General features: G+C 40.4%; 1 protein-coding gene across 1 annotated transcript in view; it reads left to right on the forward strand.

Annotated features, from left to right (window-relative positions):
- Positions 1 to 14,392, forward strand: part of LOC139687246 (girdin-like) — a 176,818-nt gene that overhangs the window by 30,911 nt on the left and 131,515 nt on the right. The window contains exons 9-12 of the mRNA XM_071584380.1: positions 86 to 330; positions 5,337 to 5,554; positions 10,150 to 10,302; positions 12,958 to 13,167. Of these exons, the coding sequence (XP_071440481.1) occupies positions 86 to 330; positions 5,337 to 5,554; positions 10,150 to 10,302; positions 12,958 to 13,167 (826 nt within the window). The remainder of the gene's footprint in view (positions 1 to 85; positions 331 to 5,336; positions 5,555 to 10,149; positions 10,303 to 12,957; positions 13,168 to 14,392) is intronic.

Genomic DNA, 14,392 nt, shown 5'->3' on the forward strand with positions numbered 1-14,392 from the left:
ACTCTAATCAAACAGTTGACTTCAATTTGCCAGCTACTCTACCCAAAATTTTGCTGTTAAACTCTGTGGGCTGTGTGCGTTGCAGGGTGTTGCAGGAAACAAAGGACCTCCTGGAGGACCAGCTGAGCGTGGTTCGTCCAAAGGCAGAGAGGGCATCGCAGTTGCAGAGCGAAGTGAACTGTGTGCGGCGGGAAATTATGGACTTGAAAATGGAGAGGGAGGCTGAGAAGGCAAAGGCCATGGAATTGGGCACGGAGGCAATGCGTGTGAAGCTGAAGGTTATTGAGCAGCTGCGGGAAGCCCTCAAGAATGAGCACAGGGCCAAGGAAGGTAGGCATGCGCAACGGAGGGGATGTGTGCCCTCATGCAAAGTGCCATGTTGTTGGAACCTTAATATTGGCTCATTAGGGCACATTACAAAGAATGCCACCAAAGGAATGTGGAGTTTTAATACTGTTGTATGGATGCATCGTCAAATATTTTACACCTATGTAACATTTTAGGGCCAAACAATTCAAAGTAATAAGGTTAACCATAATTGGGCACGTGATTAGTTATTCCAATCAAATAGAGGCTATCCTTGTGACTGAGTAAATAATTAATTGAATGGATACTTTAATAGGTTTGATTTAAATGGTTCTTTTGAATTGCTTAAACTATGAAGTTGAAGTTTCTTTCAATCCAGTGTGAGCATCCAGTTAGTGTGTGATTCGTTGAGACAGAACTGTAGCCCATATGTGACACAGGAGATAAATGCGATAGTTACATAGTGGTGCAAGGGTTGAGCACTGTTTTTATGCTCTATTTTTAAACAAAGCTGATAAGCTTCTGGTGGAAGAAATTTGTTTTCACTCTTAATCACTTTCTGGGAGTCTTCAGTGTCTTTTGAAACCATTTGTCAACTTGGCCGACTCATTCCGAAAGGAAAAACTGCTTCCAACTTGCGAGAGTGGCCACCCTATATCTTCCACACTGTACAATACCAAGCCTTAATCCTGCACCTTGAGCAACCTCATCCTTGGCCTTATTCAACTGACATGGGAGGAGGGAGAAACAGGATGGAGGGTGCAGTGTGTGAGTGAGAGGTGAGGATCATTGATAGGTGCAACTTCCTGGGTACTGTACCACCTGAGCACTGCCTTGAGGGATGACCAATAGGCTTTGAGACCATTTCCTGTGATATTTGACAACAGCACACTCAGCGCCAGACTTATTGACATCCAGACATTTTGTCTGGGTGTCTAAACCATGAAACTGAAAACTATAAATTTTGTTAATTTAGAAAATCCTGAATGATACCTTAAGTTCATATTTCAACCTTTTACTTGACCATGCACTGACCCCAGATTTATTTTTCCTATTTTGAGGTGACCTAGGAATTAGTTTTATTTCATGTGACAAACATAACAGAACAGTTTATTAAAGTTTGCGAAACATGTTACTTCAATATGTTCATTAGCCTCATTTTCAATATCCATTGTATTTTATTGATCAATGGTTATATGTATATGTCAGTGCAGTACATTGAATGAGCTGTAGATAAACAATCTTATATACTCCTCCTTGGTTAAAATCTCCGATCTCTGGGATCATTACAGTACTATGCAGGAGTCAGGTCAAACCATTGAAGACTTCTGTGACTATGGTATTCAACAATATAGCAGTGTTAGATTTGATGTTTAGCCTTCGATCTTTTCATCTTAGAGATGAATATTCTTTCTGCTTGGCAAACCACTTCATACGATAAGGGAATTCCCAAGTGTGAGAATATTTTTATGCTCAATATCCTTCCTGGTCACCCTCTGCGAGTGCCTGCAAAAGATATTCCTCATAGTAGATTATAGCATTGGCTGCAAATAACCCTAATTAATCTTGCAGACCTGATCAGATATCAACTAGCTTGTATAATGAACTGGCATAGGAAGTAGTGCTTCACCCAAAGATTGTATGAATGAAGTCTCAAATACAGATTATAATTTAGTAATTCCTTGATATGGATGTCTGAGATGCTAAACTGTGCAACGGAAATTAAAATAACTTTGGCCCAGAATTATTGTGACCTCAATACAATAATTCATTAATCTAAACATTTTTTGATTTCAGAGTTCTAATTTTTGTATTAATGTGAAAAAAAAGTCTGGAGGGACTATTTTCAATGAGATTAGCACATACAGGGTTCGTCCGGAAAATAAGTGTACTGAGCTCAGGAAAAAAAATTTATTACACTTTTACATATCTTAAGCTAATATTCCTCAAAATAGGACCCTTGTGAGTCGATACACTTGTTCCAACGGCGTTCCCATTCCTGGAACGCTCCCGCGAAGGCATCATCGGGAACCTCTCGAAGACTCATCGTCGACCTCTTCTCTGCCCTCCACGAACATCTTGTGCCACCAAAAGATCATGTTTCTGGACATGGCTGACTCCCCATAAGCCTGGTTAATCATACCGACAGTTTCGGTAGACGATTTCCCAAGCTTTACCGAAAATTTGATGGAATAATGCTGCTCCAAAAACTTCGGCATCGCATTCCATGACGTGGGTCGAGCGTGGAGGTTCGCGTTAACAGAGCTCCTCACTACACCACAGCTCAGAGCCGACTGCCTTTTTCAGCGTCGCTTGCCAACATACCCCCCTCCAATCGCAGCCCATCAGAGCGGTGCTGGGCGCGCCTGGAGCGGCGCGCCCAGCCCAGGAGTCAGTACACTTATTTTCCCGGACGAACCCTGTATTTAGTTTGGCAAAAATTGAAGTTATGGTTAGGCAATGGGAATAACCATTAAGTAATGAACTTGCATAGAATTTTTTCCATAATTATGTTAATAGACTTCGGCACTGGTGAAGAGTGGATGGCAATATTAGTGGGTTTTGCATTGATCTAGAACTGCAATGTATTTTCTCAGTGGCTAGGAAGGAAGGGGAGTGCATGGGATGGTTGCTATCGCAGTCATCACACTCTCGCCGAGTCTTGGTATGACTTTGCCACTTCACCCCCACGTAAAACCATGGAGCTAGTGGAATAGGAATGGCTATTGGCACATCTGGCTACACCTCAAAGTGGTCGCCTTTCTAGTTCATTTGACTATGAAATTTTTTCCCAGGAGAATGACCATGTGTTAGAAGTAGAAGGTTTATCGCAAAGATTAAATAAAAATGAATTTGCCAAAGAGATTTTCTGATGTTTAAAATATTAATTAATGTAAATTAAAAAAATTAAAATATGAATTCATTCTACCTCTTCAAGTTAAAACTGAATAATATATTTTTCAAAAAGGCTCATCTTTTAACTGATTTAGCTATGAGAAAACTATTGGTGATGACATATCTAGTATGGAATTTTTACTGAAATTATTTAATTTCTGAATGTGTAAATGGACTTCCTGTTGCACCTAATGACCGAAAAATCACTAATGTGAAACCATAAGTGGAGATCAAGAAGAACCAGGGACTTCCTGACTTTGTCTTTTCTCCTCCATTTGATTTATGGTTTTGAAATTGTTAGTTTGATTAGAGGCATTTTATGAGGGCTGTTCAAAAAGTTCTTGGACTTTGGTATTACAAAAGAAATACTTGGCTTACGAATTATTGGTCAGGGTCCCATTCAAAGCAGTATCCTCCCCAACTTATACACTTATCCCAATGGTGTTTCCACTTTTACAAACAGCCCTGGAATGCTTCCTCTGGAATGTTCATTAGCTTCTCCGTTGAATTTTTCTGTGAATCGGGAATGGTTGAAAATCTTTTTCCTTTGAGCAGGGTTTTTAGTTTGGGAAATAGGAAAGAGTCATATGGGGCCAGGTCTGGTGAGTAGGGTGGGTGGGGAAGCACAGCGTTTTGTTTTTGGCTAGAAACTCACGAGTTCTGAGGGTTGAATGAATCGCCTCGTTGTCGTGGTGAAAAAAACCACTCACCACTCCTCCAAATTTTGGGCAGTTTTAGCCTGATTCTCTCTCTTAGACGTCTCATAATCCCTAGATAGTACTCCGTTTCTGGCCTTAAGGTAGGTATATGTGATGCACAACCCTCTTTGCATCGAAAAAAAGCCTGCATCACCTTGACATTCAAGCTAACTTGGTTAGTTTTTTGGAGTTGAGGGATGTGTCACCAATCCATTGTGAAGATTGCACTTTTGTTTCGATGTCATATCCATAAACCCATGACTCATTGCCTGTTATGATCCAGGACAAGAAGGTTTCATTCTCTTCAGCTCATTGAAATACTTCCTGACAGACTTGAACTTGATGTTGTTTCTGGTCCGCTGTTGTCAGGTGAGGCACAAATTTGGCAGTGACTGTATGCATAAGCCTTGGTAATCAACTCAAAAGTTTTCGTGAGGGATTTCTAGAGTTTCAAGCGGAATTTCTGAGAACAACGCTGCTCCTTCAAAGAGATCATTTCTGCGGATCCGATTTTTCGCTGCACTACTTGAACACCTAATCACATAAATGGCCTTATGACTAATCAATAAAAAAAAACAAGATATCAATAAGGTGGTTATAGGTGCTTATTCTGCAAATTACACACACACCTCAAAGTGGATTGAAAAACAATTAACTGGAAGTGTACTGTTCCAAAAGTCTGGAAACTTTTTGAGCAGACCTTGTTTTACGGAGTCAACATTTTTTATGTAAAATTACCTGTTTCCTCAATCTCCTGTGATCTCCATTTTCTAATTTTTGACCATGAAATTTTGAGAAAGGGAGAAAATAATTTTGCTGATAAAGGGATTTTTGTGCATTAAAAAAAAAGTTTTTGTCAAAGTTTTATACCATACGCACATGACATTAAAAGCCTATGAGATACATAGAAATATCACATTCATCAGCTTCATTAGGTAATTTTTAATTGGTCACAAACAAAACTTCATCCTGATTTTATTAGCTCTAGTACAGTTCGAGTCATATTGGGTGTTCCTCTTGAGGAAGTGTCATCAATTCTTTCTTTGAATTACTCTGTTGATTGTGCACATGTGTTAGTCTTTTTACATTTTGTATATCATTTGCTGCTGAATTGCTCTATTTGGTGATGACTACTTACTTCATTTGGGGCACTCTTTTGATAGTTGGAGTTTTTTAAAGGAAGTACTTTTAAGTTCAGTCATTCCTTTTTGAAATCAGTTGGGATTTATTTTAATTTTCGAGGGTCGAAGGGTGGAGGTTAAATTTCATGCACAGGAGTTTCAAAGTCAAGTGATAGTTTGTGCTTCTTATCTTTTGTAATGTCATCATTGAAAGTGATTGACATGAACGTTGGAAGTTCCCCCATCACAATGACTTGTATGTGCCCGGAGCTGTTGGAGTGGCAAGAGACTGACTTTGGTTGTATTTTGTTGGTAGGCAAGGAGGAGGGGGGCGAGGAGGAGGGAGGGAGTGGGGTGGAGAACCGCAGTTTGAGTGAGCAGCTGTCGAGGCAGGCGGAGGCAAGGGCACTTCGGCTGGAGCTGGAGAACAGTCGCCTGGTGGCTGAGCTGGAAGCCAAGAAGCAAGAGATGGACACGGAGGTTGCAGCGCAACTGGGTGCTCTCCAGGGAGAGAACAAGCGACTCTCTATGAAGGTGCCCTGTCCCTTCCTCTAAATTCTCTTTACTCTGCACAGATTCCAAGTGATTTAAGCCAATAAGTTTTACACTTTGAAATCGTTGCAATCATGTGCATAATCCAGTTTAATTTATAAAAGGCCAGTTTGATAAATGTGAGTTCTATTAATATGAATTATGCCTATTTTTATTGAAAAATTCATTCTGAAATATTAAAATGTGTAAATTAGGAATTTTTTGATGTTGAGGGAATTGATAAGTTTTTATGGCTGTAAAAGGATTTATATTAGTGGGAGCTGAAATAGAATTTTCTGATAAAATTGTAATAACTTACAGCATCACCATAAAATTCTGGCTATTCAATAATGAGACCATTGACTCAGTCCAGCGAACAATGTATTCCTGCTGCCAAATTGTATGTCCATTTATGTCATTGGTGGGTCAGTTATCAGTGATGGGATAAATGGCTGGTTTCCCCTGAAGACCCTTGTTAAAGATTATTATGAAAAAACCCAAGCAAGGCTAAATACTCAGGAAATGTGGACAAAGGAGACAGGCCTTAATGGGTGAGGTAGTAACAGAAATCCTCTCGCTGGGTGAACGTTTGGAATATTGACAGGGAAAGCAATGAAATAAGAATGAGGAAAAGGCAACTAGCTGACAAGTGAGCTCCCGTCACACCCACCCTGTGCACTTAAATCCTTGGGGATCACCTCTGGGGTTAATCTTCTCCCCTGCAGGCAGTTAAAGAAATGTCTTCTTACGTCACAGAGCACCTGCGCAATTCTCGTCAAAACACAACTGTCAGGCAAATCGCACCCAGGATATAGGCAGGAGTTAAAACAAAAAGAAGTATCTTATCAGTGAGGCAGCTATAAAGGCATCAGACCCCACTGAGCCACGTGCCATGCCTGGCAATGGGAGGATTTAATGGCCGTCATCACATGCAAAATCCTTGCGGTGCATATCTGATAACAGCAGCATAAATCACTTTCACCTTCTCAAAAATGATGTCTTCATTAATCGCTTTGCTTTGCAATTACCTTTTGTTTATCCGTATTAGAAGCAAACCTCCAGCCTCATTGATAAAACTTAACTGTTGCATAGATAGTCTTTTTGCTCCCTTTGAAGCATCCATCTCCTTAATCTTGTTCTTGAGGTTAGTGCAAATGTTTTTTGCCAACTGATTGTATGTGCGATCAGCCACACTTACATATTTTTAATAATTTTACTTTTAATTTCTATAGTTATTTTTATTCTATTATGCCTGACTTCTTGCAGCTTTTTCTTCAGAGACATTTTTGCGAGAATTTTTAAAATTTGCACAAATTAATCACAAATAATATGCGTGAGTACAAGTTTAAAAAAATTTGTGATTTTTAGAGACCCTAAGATGCTTGCGCAGTAAGTGCTAGAGATAAACTGCAGTAGCAGGTACGCAATCAGTCTGGGACTTACCGTCTATCGCCAGAAATTATGCAAAACATTGCTCGTTTAGCAAGTCATTGTTTCTACATTATTTTTTGCTTGTTATGTGAATTACTCATTACGCAAGGCACTTGTTGAGTGAGGTTCCACTTTATAGAAATTTTCATTGGAGGGGGAAGAGAACTCAAAGAGAGGTGGTATCACTATTGGACAAAAAGGTAGGAAAAGCATAGAATAGAGACATGTCTGTGCCTGTTGATGCTTCCCCCACCCTGAGTTCAATGGGCATGGCTGTACATCGCTCAGTCTCATTGTACCAATCAACCTGTCAAGTACTTGCTCTAGTGCCTCGTTGAAAAAATGCAATGTGTTCAGATGGAGGGACGAGTTAATGTGAAGTTTCTTGTTAAATGGGAAAACTGATACAGAAGCTCATGCCATGTTAAAGGAAGTGTACGGAAGTCTATATTTATTGCACACACGTTTTTGAGTGGTTTAAAAGGTTTAAGGAGGGACATGAAATGAAAATTGGTAAATTCATCCCCGGAAATCATCATCTTAGTGTTTGAGCTCTTACTGGAATCTCAGGAATTAACGAAGATAGTGTCTGTCAGATTTTGTATGATTCATTCAACAGGCACAATGCTTGCACTAAAATGGTACCAAAACTTCTCACTCCAGCGCAAAAAGTATCAGCGCATTGAGATGCCGCCTTGTCAATAATGACATTCTTTGCGAAATAAGGCATCACCATGTTAGACCACCCACTGTACCTGTACCCCCTCTGACTTTATTTATTTCCTAAGGTCGAATCATAGCTCAAGGGAACAAGATTTGAGACTGTGGAAGCGGTGACATCCGGCACTGCTTTGGACGATGGAAAATTCATGTAGAGCATTATAGGGATCAGAAATGAGAGTAAATTGAGGCGGTAAACTTTCTAGTGTGATTAGTGATCAATGATATGTTTCGTAGCTTCAAGTCCGGTTATTTAATGGCCATACTGCGTATAGTAGGTGAGCAATAGAATATTATTGGTGCTAGTAAAAGGTGAAATAAATAACCTGCCATCATTGGCATGCCAAGTTATTATAGGGAGAAAGCAGAATTACATAGTGATGAGGGATTTCAATGCAGTTGTGGGTGAAGAGAGAGTTGAGAGTGAGGGTGGAGAGTATAGTTTAGGGACGAGGAATGATCATGGAGAGAAACCAGCAAGAGTTCTATCCAGGAAATTGTTTAATCATAATGAATGGTTCGTTCTAGCACCTCATAGCAACAAATCTCCGGACAAATAAATGTATTATTATTATTATTATTATAAGTCTTCACTAAAGAAGTTCACTGGGCCAAAGCATTGAAAGATTTGATGAAGTCGATGCAGCAGTGTTGGAATGTTTTGACACAAGGCGGAAAGGTGGGCATTTTGTGAGCTACAACCTATTGCGACAGGAAGCGAACAAAAAAGCAAGATCTTTAGGTATCCCTCGCACACAATTTTGGGCCAGTCGAGGATGAGCAGAATGATTCATGCAAAGAACAGGGCTAGCGTTGCGGTGGCAAACATTGATTTTTCAGAAGCTCCCAGCCGATTTCAAACACAAATTGATGTCTTACCAAAAACATGTACTTGATCTTCGAAAGAGAGTGAATTTCATGCTCGGGCAGATGGATACTGCAGGCAAGACGGATATTAACTTCGAGATGCTGCCAAAAAACACGCTTGAGAGAAAGGGGGTCAAAGAAGTTCTTCTGAAGTCTACAGGACGTGAAAAACTCTGAGCGATGGTGACGTTGGCCGCTACATCTGTTGGTCGCAAGTTGCCACCACATCTGGCTTAAAAAGAAAAGTGATCCAAAAAGGAGAGGTGTTCCCCAAAGATGTCATTGTTTGGGTCCAAGAAAAAGGCTGGATGGCAGAATAATTGATGATGATTGGTTAAACACAATGTGGGGACGCAGACCAGGTGCCTGTTTGAATCAGCCCTCCATGCTTGTACTGGGCTCTTTGAGGGGCTATCTTTGCAATGCTGTACAAGGTAAAATCAGAAGGATAAAGGCAAAACTTGTGCTCATTCCTGCAGGAATGACATCTGTTTTGCAACTAATGGATGTTGGTGTTAATAAGCCATTCAAAGACCGCCTTTGAGAGCAGTAAATTTCACGGTTGTCTGCACATGAGCATGAGTTAACTTCTACAGGAAAACAAAAACGAACTTCTGAAAAAGTGGCTCATTGAGTTTCTGTAGCTTGGTTAACTCTTTCTTAGGAAAAGATCGTGGAGACAAGTGCTGTATCGGTAACAAGATGGACGGCACAGAAGATGACATCCTTTGGGAGGAGGATGTTGAACATGACGTCTTTGCCGACGAGGATAATTAAAGTGCAAGTGTTTACAATACTCTTAGGTTATAACTCGGTCTGTCCCTTCCTCCAGCTTCACAACACGTGTCTACGTGCTCCTTTTTTCTGTTCAGATGCTGAGTGGGAGCAAAGTGATTCATCCAACACTTCAGGTGAAGAAGACAAGGATGAAGGGGGGTTACCTAACATTGCATCGAAACAAGAAATTGAAGTTACCTAAACAATGACATTACCTTGTACCAACTTGGGAATGAAAAATAGTAAATTTGTGATTCCACTGAAAATTTATTATGAGACAACCCGGGTTTCGACCTTCAACGTCATCTTCAGGTGCCCGTTTCAGTGGAATCACAAGTAACTATTATTCATTTCCAATATGAATCAATTCCATAAAGTTATGCTGGAAATCACCAGTTGCATCAACTTTTCTGTTATGCCACCTTGTAAAAAGCCTACGTGTAAGCTGGCACAGTGGTTCAATGTCCAGGAGTAATGCAGTGCAATTGTGTGGGTTGCATACATAGTCTCTCCCCCATTCTTACATCCGATCTTAACCTGTGAATCTAAGATGCGCCCTGATTTTTGAGGGGAAGAATTACTAAAAAAGATGTGTCTTAGATTTGAAGAAATACGGTGACACTAAATAGAAAGAATGGAAGATTGGCATGAAACCAACCTGGGGGCTGAAGTACTCATGATGATAATGGAAATTGGTCAGTTGTAAGTGATATTTGTTGTCGTAGGCAGGTAGTCATTAAGAGAAGCTTCTTTGCATCAGATGTGTGTTTTACATTTCCTGCATTTTGGTTGTGAATGCTTAGCTGGAGCAGCTCCAGGAGGAAAGTGATTGGTGGAATTCGGAGAGAGAGCAGCTGGAGGCTGGACTGCAGGAGGCGCTGGTGGAGAGGAGGCGCCTCCAGAACTCCCTGGATGTTGCCAAAGAGGGCAACCGCGTGCACGTGGAGGAGAAGCAGGTGAGAAGGGGATGGCCATCCATGAACCCTCTTCCCTCCCTCCGCCCACCCCCCTATTCCACTTGGGCCTAACAGGTCATTGTTGCATTTCCTTCTCGTGTCATCTTAATCAGCAATCTTTTACCCAGCTTTTGGTGTCTTAAAATTTAAAGGGGGGACTAAGGCAGTAATAATTGTTCAATCTTAAATTAAATATTCATAGCAATTGAGTCTTATGAATGAAATTGTGAGTGATCTGTCAGTTTCTTGTATTTCATATTCTTCGCTGGAAACACATTTGTCATCTTGTCTTTGAGTTATAGAGTTTTGAATCATCATCAGGGCTCTTTTGCAAGGTGTTCTCAATTTAAAAAAAATTATGTTTGAAAAATTTTGACTATTGCATAGAATAATAATAAAAATAATAAGGCTTAATTAGATGTAAGAAAATAATTTTTCCTAATGTTATTTATGAAGAAAAAATAGAAAAACCCTTTTTGAGGATATGGAAGGATATAACATGCAAAATAAGACTCATTTTCTGTTCAATAACGATTCATTATACATTTATTAAAAAGCTGACGTTGATGTATGATGTATGTTCAAGATTTTCTTTGCAATTTCATATTAATGACCAAGACTGGTTCAAGTCACATGCTAATAATTCTCCATATTATGAGGTTGTTTTGAAAAGAGCACGCAAAAGTGGAGACTATGTAATTATATGGGATGAGCCACTTTTAGTTATACATTTTGCCCAATGCTTTTCCAGTTTGTTGATCCCCTTCAAATTAAGTAAACAAGAATAGGAGCTCTATAATTCTTTATTCTTTATCTTCTCTAGATTCAGAGGTTTCCTTCAATAGCTAATTTATTCAATAGATTTTGAGAACTAGCATAAATAATTAATAAGATTTTGAAATACAAGGTCGCACCCAAAAGTGGTAGGACTGATTTTCTTACTAGAATTTTATTGACGATATACTTACTTCGACTTAATAATCTTCAAAGTATGCTCCTTGAGCTGCTACACACTTAGTATAACGTTGCTCCCATTCCCCGTACGCCCGCTGGAAATTTTCTTTGGGGATGCCATTGATGACCCTCGTCGAAGCCTCTTGAACGGCCTTTATCGAGTCAAAACGTCGCCCCTTGAGCTGTCTTTTCATCAGGGGGAAGAAGAAGAAGTCCGGTGGTGCCAGATCGGGAGAATAGGGTGGGTGCGGCAACGTGGCAACGCTGTATTTGGCCGGGAGCTGTCGGTCGACACTCAGAATTTTCGGCACCATCTTGGCGCACACCTTGCGCATGGCCAAATACTGTGAAATAATGCGTTGGACGTTGGATGCAGACAGACCCAACTGGTCTGCAATTTCTTCACTGGTTAAGCATCGGTCTGTGTTCAGCAGTGTCCTCACTCTGTCCACATTTGTGTCGGTTCTTGCCGTCGACGGCTGTCCGGAGCGATGGTCGTCTTCAACGAGCTCCCAACCCTCTTTAAACAACTTGTGCCGCTCAAATACTGTGGAACGGCTTAAGGCAGTGTCCCCATGAGCCTGCTTGATCATATCGAGGGTCTCAGTGGCGGTCTTCCCGAGTTTCGCACAAAAATTCACGGAATAACGTTGCTCTAAATTCAGATTCATTTTGTTTTTCGACGTGGACAAAAAACTTGCTTCACTAAAAACGGTGTCCTCACTCAACGACAGCCCGCAGGCGACTGAGGTTGGTGTCGGTCTGTTGCTAAGAGCCCCCTCCACCTTACCCTGCCAGGCAGACCCCCCTCCACCGCTTTGTTCGCGCCAGAGAAAATCAGTCCTACCACTTTTGGGTGCGACCTTGTACATGTGAATGTTGAATAGCACTGTCTCACCTATGCCATGGGTCATATCCCCCCTGAGAGTTGATTGGTGTTAGGGGTGTGATTTCATCCGCACTTTGAAGTGCCTCCACTCCAAGTGATTGCCACTCCATTTCTGTATCCTCCCTTCAAAACAAATTTGGTTTGGGAAAATCAGCCGGGGTCGCTTGGTGTGAAGACATTAAACTTCCGGAGTCACCTCACGGTTGGGTTTGTGAGAGTTCACGAGAGAAATTAAGTGGCAATGAAGCACTTCACTGGTGATATTTGGGAATTATAAAAGAGCCATCATACATTCAAACTAATTTTTTTCCAATTTTCATCACTGTTGTCATATGGGATTTTTCATCAGAAGAAGACCTCATACCACAACGAGAACAAATGGCATTAACATTCATTGTGTAGATAGCAAGGAGAATTTTAGAAAAACCTGTCAAGTGTAGCATCGTAGACTGCTGAGCCATTCCATGACTTCCATATGCATGTGCTGTGTGTCCAGTGTGCTATAACTACTGGAGGTGGTTAAGTGCTGAGGTCATCAGTTGGGAATTATATTAGAGATTTCCTTTCATCTCCTTCCAGTGTTTTCCAAGTAGTTCTTGTGAACTGATGTAATACTCTATGGCATAGGGATCATTAAAAAATTGCTGTTTTTTCTTTGAACCTTGGTCTCTATCTGGAACAAGTACCATGAATCGGGCGGGATGTGAAGAAAAGAGTATGTAATGGGAGGGTAGTTGATGAATTGACTATTTTTGGGATGTCGATAATTCAGTTCTGTTTGAAATGTGTCTTTCTCACCATCCTGGAAACAGTTGATGCAGGCCAAGTTGGACGGTCGGGAGCAGAGCTTGCGTGAGTCTCGCTCGGAGACGCAACGGCTGACGGAGGAGATCCGGAAGTTGCAGGAGGAGGAGGGCAGGCGGGTGGAGGAGGCGCAGAGGGCCAGGGACAAGGTGGCCAATCTGCAAAGGGAAGTGACGGCCCTCCTCAGGGAGATCTCCAAGCTCAAGGAGGATGTGGAGGTGGGTTGGGATGGCTGCCATGCCTATGCTTTTGTTTCTTGTGCAGATTTTCATCAATGCAGTGGCTCTTTCGTGATCATAGTCATGTTGTTTCAATCACCAAATGGATGGCCTGGATTCACTTGATGGATAGCAAAAGGATTGCACGCTGTTTTTCTACTAAGTAATTGATCTTCTATTGCAAACATTTGAAATCATAAATGATTTTTTCATCTTACAGATGAAATGAAACAGAAATTCCTCTATTAATGTTTATTGTAAATGGCTATGGTTTTAACACTTTCATCAGGTGGAAATGCATCAAAGAGCAGGGTCACATGAATGTCACACTGTCAGGAAGGAGTAGGACTGAGTCCTACTCCTTCCTGACAAATCTTAAAAATAGTATAACCATGTCAGTAAAGCTGGGCCCTTTTTGTGGTATCAGACTGGTGTATTCACTTAGATGACTATTAAAAGCTTTTCATTCATAATATTACAGTAATGCAATACATACTATGAAAACCTTTCATGTGTGAAAAATTAACAATAAATCAATATTTATAGTTTCCTGGTTGATTTCCGTATACCTTTAATGAAAATATCCTCACTATAATCCTGAAAGTCATAGGTATTAGCTATTAAGAGTTAATTAAAAAATCATTGATAATAATGAACTCAATATAGTGAGTGATTTTTTAGGGACAGTGAGCACTCCGTATGTTGAGAACTCCTCTGTATTACCTTTAATATTTTATGTATGTAATAAAGCCATTATCAAACTATAAACCCAGTTATCAGCTTGAAGGTCAGTTTGGTAGGTGATGATAGAGTTAACCCAGTACTAAGCCCGACGGCATGCGAAATTCACACAAGAGCAGGGTAGGAGGCCACTACCTTTCCCTCTGCTGGCTATGGTTTCTCAGTAAGATTTGGTACCCAAAATCAAACATGCTCAAATTATTGAATTTAATGTACACACTTTAACAGATAGAAGTGGGAGAAATGCAGATACAGTGTACAAACGTATATACTCACAGGAAAATATGAATATATTTAAATGGGAATTGAAGAGTATTGACTGGGCAGCAGTACTAAATGCAAATCTTGTTACAAATAAGTTCAAAGAATTTCAATCAATTATTAAGTATTACTGGGATATTTGTTTCCCATTGAAAAACCTAGCCATAAAATATAAATCTGCAAATAAAGGATATAAATGGATAAGATATGAGGTTCTGATAGC

The sequence above is a fragment of the Hetaerina americana genome, unplaced genomic scaffold (genome assembly GCF_022747635.1).
Source record: "Hetaerina americana unplaced genomic scaffold, ioHetAmer1.1.p SCAF_18, whole genome shotgun sequence".
NCBI classification, from domain to species: domain Eukaryota; kingdom Metazoa; phylum Arthropoda; class Insecta; order Odonata; family Calopterygidae; genus Hetaerina; species Hetaerina americana.